The sequence below is a fragment of the Humulus lupulus genome, chromosome 2, assembly GCF_963169125.1.
Source record: "Humulus lupulus chromosome 2, drHumLupu1.1, whole genome shotgun sequence".
Classification (NCBI taxonomy): domain Eukaryota; kingdom Viridiplantae; phylum Streptophyta; class Magnoliopsida; order Rosales; family Cannabaceae; genus Humulus; species Humulus lupulus.
Window position 1 is genome coordinate 272574671 of NC_084794.1, and position 11321 is coordinate 272585991.

General features: G+C 31.9%; 1 protein-coding gene across 1 annotated transcript; it reads right to left on the reverse strand.

Annotated features, from left to right (window-relative positions):
- Positions 1 to 2082: 2082 nt before the first annotated feature.
- On the reverse strand, positions 2083 to 2983 carry LOC133819440 (major allergen Pru av 1-like). Its single transcript, XM_062252702.1, has 2 exons — positions 2709 to 2983; positions 2083 to 2596 (listed from the first exon to the last, which is right to left on the reverse strand). Exons 1-2 carry the CDS (start codon positions 2890 to 2892, stop codon positions 2295 to 2297), a joined length of 486 nt encoding a protein of 161 aa, XP_062108686.1. The 5' UTR covers positions 2893 to 2983; the 3' UTR covers positions 2083 to 2294.
- Positions 2984 to 11321: the final 8338 nt, after the last annotated feature.

An 11321-nucleotide genomic window follows, 5' to 3' on the forward strand; every position in this document is an offset into this window, starting at 1 on the left:
TTGTTTGAAATTGCATAGACTTGCATTTGAGATTGTAATGGGTTTGCTTGGGGTTTCATTGGGTTGAAGGAGATTGCATTTGAGGTTGCAGTAGATTGCATGATGAGTTACATAATGATGGTTAAGTTGCATAATGAGGTTGCTTCAGCTAATTTAGTTGCATTTGAGGTTGTTTTAGGTGCATGAGCGTGCATTTAAGGTTGCAGTAGATTACATATTGTAATTTTCAATTGAGATAACATTGGGTTGCATAAGAATGATTAAGTTGCATAATGAGATTGTTATAGTTGCTCAAGAATGATTAAATTGCATTTTGAATTGCATTGGGTTTGCATAAGAATGATTAAGCTGCATAATGAGGTTGCTATATTTAAGTATGATTTGGGTCAAAGAAAATACTACTATATTCTCTGTGTACTTATTTACTAATTGATATTCAAAATATATAAAGTCAAATATTATTAATTAGTGTATATTTGAATATATATATAAGCCTAAAGTGAAAATTTTCAACTCAACATCTATGCATGCATAGAAAATGAATGGTCAATGTAGCTTCCAAAGAAAAGTTAAATTGTGTTCACCTAAATACAAGTAGTGATGTTATATATATATATATATATATATATATATATTTATGGGTACATATGCTTCATCAAATCCAAAAGTTTGTTATCTCTTGGAGGCACCAATTCAAGATTATGCATATGTTTAGTTAGTGTCTATACAACTAAATTTTGTTTTTCCTTTTGGACAAGTGGATATATATATATTTTAATTATTTTTTATTTTTGAAATTATTATAATAAATTAAAATGGTAAAAAAAATATTTTTAATTATTTTATCGTTTTAGTACTTTTACTACTAAAAAATAAAATTTTGGTATTTATTCAAAAGTAAATACAAAATTTAGGTATTTTAGCCGAAAATTTCCTAAATAAAAATAAGATTTAATAGTTGGTACTTACGGAATGATAGCAAATATAACGTTTTGCTACTTTTACCACTGAAATTTTTTTTTTGGTATTTATGCGCAAGTAAATATAAAGTTTAGGTACTTTATATGCAGATTTCCCTTCTCTAGTTTGATGAAATTAAGAATATCACAACAAGACAATGAAAAATGGAAACATTAATTGATCAAGATTTTGATCAACTTTAATTATATTCAAATCAAAGTAGTTGGACTACAAAGGATCCATTCACTATCAAGAATATAAGCCAATTTCACACTTAAAATACTCGTTTATATACAAGCCATTTTAGTTTAGCTTGTTACAAAATCAAAACCTTTGAAACGAACTAGTAGCTGCAATAACTAATAATTTAACTAAGCGATCAGTGAGCCGTGAAATCAGTAAGTAATGTTGACTATCACACCCAACAACAATTTAAAGAACTCTTTATTAGTATTATTATTATTATTAAGGATTGACATTCGACAAAACAAAGAATTCAACCTTAATAAATTGCTACTCCATTAAACCAACTAATTGTACAAATCAAAGTACAATACACCTGAAGCGGACTAGCCTTGAATGGTATTGGGCCTTAAGAAAAAATATGTATTAGGGACTATTTTGTAGGAAATTTTAAAAAATATATATAAATATTTTTCAAAAGAATTAAAAGAAAATGGTCTAACCCGCGTTTGTCCAGGACCGCCGTGTCATGAAGCAGAAGATTTCTCACATGCGACTCTCTGAGTTTCTTTCTTGATAAACAAGCAAGAGTTTTATCTGACTCTATCTAGAACCTCACCTCTGAAAGTTCTGGTACCGTTAATTTTCTATGCTCTAAAAAACTCATAGAATAGAATACAAGAGATCCTGTTTGGACATGGCTTGTGTGAACCACGTTACAAAATCTTCGCTTCATCGTCATGCATACATGAGGAAATAAAATGATGAGTAGATGTTTTGTTGAATAATTATAAATTCTCTTAGTAATGCTCCCACAAGGAATATGACTTATAAGCCTTTGTTCGTAAAAACATGCAAGTGTAAATTATTTCTGATGATTTATTAATTAATATATTAGAACAACAAAGAATTTCTTAAAATATTTCAAAGCAACAACCATTTGAAAGTAATAGAGAGAGGTTCATTATTTTTAAGAGAAAAAACATAGAATCTTTTAGTTGTAATCTTTCCAACTAAAAACATTAACAAGAAGCAACTCTGTCTCACTTTTATTGGCAAGTCCATGAGGAAATTCAGAACTCACAAAACAATATTGAAGACTTTTACTTTAAAGAAAATTGACCAACACATAAATAGTTTCAACATGTTTATTAGTTGTTGTATGCATCAGGGTGGTCATTGAGGTATTTCTCAAAGAGCTTGAACAGCTGAGATGCCTTCTCTTTTCCTTCCTTAACATTCTCTTCTTTGATTTCGGCATCACCATTAGTGTAGTACTTGCTGACAGTCTTAACAATAGAGCCTCCATCAGGGGATGCCACCAACTTGGTCTCATAACAGATTTTCTCAAGCTTGTCTGTCAAAGCATCTCCTTCAATCAAAGTGTAGGAGTGAGACAAGTTGTCTTGGTCTACGGATTCGACTCTGTGCTTCACATAGTTAAAGCTACTCCCTGCAAATTTCATCAAGTATGACACATTGAGCTCATTAATACTTGCACACCATGCTAATCAAATTCAACTAACTTAACTATGCCTGTTAAAATATAGAAGTGTAAAGTGTACCTTCACCAAAAGTGATCTTCTTGATGGTTCCAGCTCCTCCATCTCCTTCCAGGATCTCTACCTGTTTAATGGCTTGAGGAGCGATCTTTGGGATGAGGTTGTCTCCATCAAGGACAAAGGCCTTGAACAGCCTAGCAGGAGGGATGGTGGAGGTGAACTCGGTTTCACAAGTGAAAACACCCATGATATGATCAAAAAGGGATCAAAGAGGAAATGAGAAGGAGGATATGTTTTGAACTTGAAGTAGGTTCTTGTGTTGAAGATGAAGATATATGGGCATATATATGGCGTGGTATTTATATGCTAAGGCTTCATATTACTTTACATAAACAATTCAATTTTTAAAGCACATGTTGCTACTTTGTTTTAGATAGCTCTAAATTTGTGGGAAATTTTTAATTTGTTCAATGATCATTACGTCAGTCAAGGAAAGGCCACCAAAAAAATATAATAATAAGACAAATGATTTGCTAAATTTGTCAATCTTTTCTAATCGTGTTACGTGTGGAAAAAAAGGTTAAAGTAGTCATTCTTGGTATCTAATTTTTAATGGGAACCAATAGAATATTATCATTGTAGATAATAATAAAAAATCTAATTTTTCCATGTGCATGTCATTTGTGAACTTATGATCAATCATATAGCTCTAACAACTGTACTGTAGATCTTTCTTCTCTGTTGCGCGGTTTAAGGCATATGGAGAGTTTAATGTCCCTGTCTTTGCTAAGATTTAATCAAGTGCACATAATTTGTGGACTTATTATATTTTGTATTCCTGCTAAAATAATCTTACAAAAAAAATGTAATTCCTATGTCAAGCCATTTGATAATCTATTTTCAAAATTTTAATTTCAATGGAACTTTTAATTTGATTACTTACTACATCTATATATATTATAAATACGAGTTTAACAGAAATTGTTGTATTTTCATTAGATTTAATAATTTTCTTTTATTTTTTTCTAATGCCGTTAAAGTAAATAAATTAAAACAAATAAAAATTAATAAAATCATCTAAAAAAAGTAAATAAATTGAAAAAATAAATAAAAAGTAATAAATGAGGTATAATAATTTTTTTATCACATATTTTAAAATTTTATATTAAATTATTTATGCGCTTAAATTTATTATTTCTTTCTTTTATTAATTATTTATTTTGTCATTTAATGTATTTTGTTTATCCAAATGTATATGTAGTACCAAAATATGACATAAATATACATATTTTTTTTTATTTTACCATTTAATTTTTTTAATAATAAATTATTTATTTTATTGATTTTATTATTTTTTTTTATAAACTATAGATAATATTTTGCTTTAATTTATTTTTAATATGTTTTTGTCATTTTTTTTATAATATATATAATATTGTTTATTTATTTAAAATTTATATGATAATTAAAAAATATAAACAAAATAATTAATATTATTATAAATAAAAACTAAGTAAAGGGGCATTATACATTGCTTTTATATATATATATATATGGATGCACTTTTAATGGTTACTACCCATTGATGATTACTTTAATATTAACTATTGAATTAAAATCACATGTCTATATTTATAGTTGTTAATTAATATTTCTACAAATAAATTTTTATTTTTTCAAATTTTTGGAAGGGTTACATGATGAAAAATGTGTATTTATTAAAAAAATATAATATTGTAAAATTTTCATTTTTCAAATACATGTCAATTTCTAAATATAGGTAGTATTTCTCATCAGTTGGAAACAATAATTATGACAAAAAATAACTAAATTCGAAATTAATATAGAAAAAAAATATTTACCTGTTAGTGACTTGCTATACCAAGTCACTGTGTTGCCATATCATCATAATTGTTAGTACCCTTCTATGGGTAGTAACCATTGAGAAGTCTTCTATAGGTGCACTCTTAATGGTTACTACCCATGTATGGTTACTTTAATATTAACCATTAGATTAAGATCAATGGTTCATATTTATAGTTGTTAGTTAATATTTCTAAAAATAAATTTTGATTTTTTCAAATATTTGGAAGGGTTACCTGATGAAAACTGTGTATTTATTATGAAAATATAATATTGTAAACTTTTTCATTTTTCAAATGTATGTCAATTTCTAAATATAATTAGTGTTTCTCATTGATTGAAAATACCATTAATTATGGCAAAAAAAATAACTAAATTCGAAATTAATATAGAAAAAAAATATTTACATATTGGTAACTTGCTATACCAAGTCATTATGTTGCCATATCATCATAATTGTTAGTACCCATATGTGGGTAGTAACCATTAAGACGTTTTCCATATATATATATATATATTATATTAAGATGTCATAGAGGCTAAAGACTTGACAGAATCAGCAGACTTCTAAGAATGCCACAGTCAACATTGTCCATCACTACCTCTTTGTATAATATATAAATATTTATATTTGATTATTATATAAACATTATATAAAAAATATCATCACATCACAGTTATGTTGTCACTAAAAAGACTTTCACAGAATTATAATATGTTGTAACTAAATGTATTTTTACTTGCAAGAAATTTTATTACTGTATACAAATAATAGATTGTGACTAAAATGATTTTAGTCACAATTTGTCAACTTATCTCTATATTTATTTTTTAGTTACAATTAATTTTTTGTTATGACTAAAAATAATATCTAGTTACAAAAATCTATGTTGTGATTAAAAACTTCTCACTAAAATGTAACTTTCTTTGCACTAACCATATACATCCCTAATTTATGGTTTCTCTCTAGGTGATTAGCTAAGCTACATTTTATGATAATTTGTTCTTTGTATTCTGTTTGATATGAGTCCTATATCTTGGAAAAAACAAAGTTATCAAAATTTAAAATAATAATAAGAATGATAATAATAAAATTGATAAAAAAAAAGCATCAAACTAGGCTAGAACATAATTCCACAAGAAAGGCGTGGATGGCCTTTTGGAATGGCACTAGATAGAAAAATAAATAAATAATTGGTTGACCATTGTGTTATAATATTTTTATATGGATTGACATAATTAAGTGTTGCTCACGCAGTGTCATTATCAACATATAAAGATGACTGCATAATTGGTATTGCATAGTATTACTATCAGGTCATAATGAGAAGAACATAACATACTAACACGCTTGAGGCCCATGGACACGCTCTAAAATGTCTTTGGCCAGACCATTAGACCAAGACAACTAATTCTCTCTCATTAGGTATCTAGGTCCAATAGGTGTTAGAATTTTATATGGACTAATATAATTACAAACATTATTCTATTATCACAATCATTTTCTAGAGTGCCTACGAATAGTTAAAGACCATAATGAGATGGTTAATATTAATCTAATTGCAATTGAGGCACATAGTAACACCATAAAGACTATAAGTTGGCCCATTAAATCATAGTCCACCATATCTGATAATATAAGCCCAATAAGCCCAATATACCCCTTAGGGTAAGAAGGCATATGAGACATATATATTGAACATATATGTTGTTGGGAAACATACAGTGGCATATGGTTTGGTAAGGGTTGCTCTCCATAAGATCTCTCTTGCATTGCTTTTCTAATATTGTTTTGTGTAGATCGTGGAGAGATTCAAGGATGAACATTGGAGACTCAATGTTAGGTATGTTTCATCTATGTATATTCAATTCAATGCTCTAAATAAAATGTGTTCCTGGATTGTTGTATGAGCATGTAATGTTGTTTTGAATCTGATTTACTGATAATGCTCATAGTATTGTTTTTCAATTTAATAATTGGTATCAGAGACAGGTAATTTGATTTTAGGGCTTGAAATTTTGATATATACCCAATTTTTCAAAATCTAATTTTTCACAATAAATTTCGAAATCATTCTATGTTAATGGGGAAATTAGATTTGATAATGAATACTGGTTTTCAACTTTTTTTTGGCATTTTATTTATGAAAATATCAAGCTTTTTTTTAAAGCTTAACAATGGAGAAACCCATTTCAGATTTATGGGTTTTTTCATCTTTTGTTGGGAATAAATGAGTTATAGGAAGAGATGGGGTGATGGGTGACGATGAATGGATGAAACCCCACAAAAAGCGCTTGAAATCGGCCTAAAATGGCCAAGAACCAGCCGGATCGAAACCAGGTTGAAACCAGACCCGTAGATCTGATTTTCAAGGACAGGGACAACAAAAATGACACGTCGTTTTGCCTCTGTCAGGAAAAAACGACATGTCGTTTCATAGGTATTAAAAAAAAACGACACGTCGTTTTTAGCTTATTGGTCCTGTCGTTTTCAAAAAAACGACATGTCGTTTTTGGATAAAAAATTTTTTTGTCGTTTCACAGAAAACTACATGTCGTTTTTATAAAACTAAATGTCGTTTTTTCAGAAAACTACATGTCGTTTTTCAGAAAACTACATGTCGTTTTTATGGTTATTTATATAAAAAAAAAAACAGAAATTTTTTTTTGGGGCGTGGGGACACGTGGGAGGTCCATTTTGGACCATTTTTTCACCATTTCACTCAACTTTTAATACCCTATTTTATATATGTTTATGCACAAGATTAATCCATGAATTTTATTCATAATTGTATTTGTATTTAATCTTTTGTGGCATGAATCTAATTATATATTGTCAACAATTATTGTTTATTTTCTTGCCTGTCGTAAGAATAAGCATGTGAGTTGTTTAGTAAAGAGGAACATTTAAATAATTATTTATTTAAATTTTGTGTTTTTTCCTCCAAAATTACATTAAGATCTATATAAGTAATTAATTATCCTATCGATAATAATTGCTTGGTAAGGATGCTTAATATGGTGAAGAAAATTTATTAAACGTTATGAATCACAATTTATCTATCCTTTCGATAGTAAATTAATGTTTTTGATTATAATGTTTAATAGATTGTTCTTACTTGTGTATGAGTTCTATTTTGTATGTTTGTCTAAGAACTCTAGCATACATAATGATCATTGGTTATTTTGCGATCATATATTGATGAGAAAAGAGCACAAATGACATGGTTTATCATAACATGTATTTAATAGTTATTGCTCTTGTTTCTCATTCAGCTGTAAGCATTTCTAGATCTCCTGCCGTCTTGACGCTGACCAACCACAAGCAGTGGATTGAAAATATCACGATGAACTTGACCTTCATGAAAATGGACTTGGCCTTGAGAATTGATGAACCATCTAAGCCTGCTAATGATGCTACTGAGAAGGTTAAGAAATCTTATGAGGACTGGGAACACTCCAATCGTTGTTGCTTGATGCTTATGATATATCACATGGACGAATCCATTCGTGATAGTATTCCCAAGTCTGAAAATGCAAAGGATTTTCTTGCTGCCATTAAGGAAAAGTATAAGAAATTCTCAAAGAATGAGAAGAATGAACATCTGAACATGCTGCATCACACTGTTTACGATGGTTCAGGTGACATTAGGGCTCACATTGACAAGCTCATGGGCCACTATCATAAACTTAAGGCCATGGATATGGACCTTGGTGAGGATTACATGGTGTGGTTGGTGATGGAGAACATTCCATCTCAGTTTGATTCAATCAGATCAAGCTACAATGCTCAGAAGGAGCAATGGAATGTTGGGGAGATGTCTGCTATTCTTGCCAAGGAAGAGAAGGACATGAGAAAAGGTAGGGCAAGAAGTATCTCCATGGTTTGTTTAGAGTCCAATATTATTGATGTGCCCTCAAACACTTGGTGGTTAGATACTGAAGCTACAATTCATGTTACAAATTCCTTGCAGGCAGTGGCAAACCGAAGAAGACCGAGTAGGTTGGAGGAGCATGTATACATGGGAGACGATACAAAAGTCAGAGTTGAATTTTTTGGGACTGTTAGACTGCAGCTAAATACTGGGCATGTTTTGGAGTTGCATGATGTTGCTTATTTACCCTCTATTAGGAGGAACTTGATTTCTGTATCTATTTTGGATAGACTAGGTTATAGTCTTCATTTTGAAACTGGAAAATTGACTTTGTATCATGACTCTATGTTGGTTGGAAATGGAACTTTATGTGGAAACTTATATAAGCTTGATTTACATGATGTTGTTCCTGTTACTTCTACTTCTTCTTGTTCTTCTTCTCTTAATGCTATTGTTGGGTCAAAACGTGCAAGATCAGATTTGAAATCCTCTATGCTTTGGCATAAACGTTTAGGCCATATTTCTAGAGATAGAATGGAGAGATTGGTGAAGGATGGCGTACTTCAGGATCTTGATTTCTCTGATTTCACTGCCTGTGTTGATTGTATAAAAGGAAAGTTGACTGCCAAGGTTAGAAAGAGCAAGTCAGACAGGTGCACAGATGTATTAGAGACTATTCATACTGATATTTGTGGGCCTTTTGTTCCACTTGCTATGGGTGGTTATAGATACTTTATCACCTTTATTGATGATTTTTCCCGGTATGGTCATGTTGAGCTCATTCGTGAAAAATCTGAATCTTTGGATGCTTTTAAGATTTTCAAGACGAATGTTGAGCTTCAAAAGGGAAAGAAGATTAAAACTGTCAACTCTGATAGAGGTGGAGAGTATTATGGATGTTATGATGAAACTGGAAGGAACCCCGGGCCTTTTGCCAAATACTTGCAGGAATGTGGTATTGATGCAAGATATACAATGCCAGGGACGCCCCAACAGAATGGAATCGCTGAAAGGAGAAATCGGACACTTCTTGACATGGTGCGCTGTATGTTGATTCATTCTAGCTTGCCAGAATTTTTATGGGGTGAGGCATTAAGAACTGCTGCTTATATCTTGAATCAAGTACCTAGTAAGTCTGTCCCAAAGACACCATATGAGTTGTGGTCGGGTAAGAAACCGAGTTTGCGTCATTTTCATGTTTGGGGATGTAAAGCTGAAGTAAGGCCCTATAACCCACAATCTAAGAAACTTAATCTGAAAACTATTAGTGGCTACTTTGTAGGTTACACTATTGGATCGAGGGGTTCCAGGTTCTATTGTCCTTCTCACACCACCAGAGTGATAGAATCAGATAGAGCTGTCTATTTTGAAGAAGAATTTGGTTCAAGTCAAGGGTCAAGAGAAATTGTATTCAAGGAAGAACGTGTTTATGTCCTTGTACCTGTTGCTTCCGCTTCCGCTCCTGTTGATGACCCTGTGATTGAACAGATTCCGGTAGAAACTCATGATGAACCTCAAAATCAAGACCAAGGTGAAAATCTTGATATTGGGGATGATGAAGCTATGGTGAGAAGATCACAGAGAACCCGCAGGTCAGCTATTCCTAATGACTACCTTGTCTATTTACAGGAACATGAGTTTGATGTCGGAGACACTTTTGAGCCAGTTACCTATCAAGAAGCTATGAATAGTCCTCAATCTGTGTTGTGGATGGATGCAATGAAAGATGAGTTGAATTCTATGTCACAAAAGGAAGTTTGGGAGTTGGTTGAATTACCCAAAGGTTGCAGACCCATTGGATGCAAATGGGTGTATAAGATCAAACGTGACTCGAATGGGCAAGTGGAAAGGTATAAGGCTAGGCTTGTGGCTAAGGGCTATAGCCAGAGAGAAGGTATTGATTTCAAAGAAACCTTTTCACCTGTTTCCACCAAAGATTCGTTGCGAATCATTATGGCTATAGTTGCTCATTTTGATCTAGAACTCAATCAAATGGATGTGAGGACTGCCTTCTTGAATGGAGATTTATTTGAAGATGTTTACATGACTCAACCTATTGGTTTTGAGAAGTCTGGCAAAGAACACATGGTTTGCAAGCTCAAAAAGTCTATCTATGGGCTTAAACAAGCATCAAGGCAGTGGTATCTCAAGTTCGATATGATTGTCACTGCAAATGGCTTCAAGGAGAATGTTGTAGATCAATGTATATACATGAAGGTCAGTGGGAGCAATTTCATTTTTCTAGTATTGTATGTTGACGACATCCTGCTTGCATCTAATAATTCTGATCTGTTGTCTGAGACAAAACAACTTTTGTTTAGCCATTTTGATATGAAGGATCTTGGTGAGGCTTCCTATGTGCTTGGGATTCAGATTCTTCAGGATAGGGCTAATGGTATTCTTCGTTTGTCTCAGAAGACTTACATTGATTGGATCTTGAAAAGATTCAATATGCATGCATGTTCTCCTGGGAAGGCACCGATAGTGAAGGGTGATAAGTTCTCAAAGGCCCAATGTCTACAAAATGATAAAGAGAGAGATGAATGAAAGTCATTCCTTATGCGTCATTGGTTGGTAGCTTGATGTATGCTCAAGTATGCACACGCCCTGATATTGCTTTTGTTGTCAGCGTGTTGGGTAGATACTTGAGTGATCTTGGTCTTAGCCATTGGAAAGCGGCTAAGAAAGTCATGAGGTATCTTCAGGGTACAAAGGATCATATGTTGACTTATTGGCGAGCTGACACTCTTGATATAGTTGGGTTCAGTGACGCCGATTATGCAGGATGCGTGGATGATAAAAAGTCCACTTCAGGTTACATTTATATGATGGCTGGAGGAGCTGTTTCATGGAAAAGTGTCAAGCAGACACTCACAGCTTCTTCTACGATGGAGGCAGAATATATGGCGTGTTGTGAGGCTACTTGTCAAGCAATATG

Bases quoted from the DNA above. Each gene is read 5' to 3' on its own strand.
- LOC133819440 (XM_062252702.1), bottom strand. From the start codon at position 2,892: ATGGGTGTTTTCACTTGTGAAACCGAGTTCACCTCCACCATCCCTCCT. The intron at 2,597-2,708 runs GTACACTTTACA...TGAAATTTGCAG, and splicing joins GAAGATCACTTTTGGTGAAG to GGAGTAGCTTTAACTATGTG.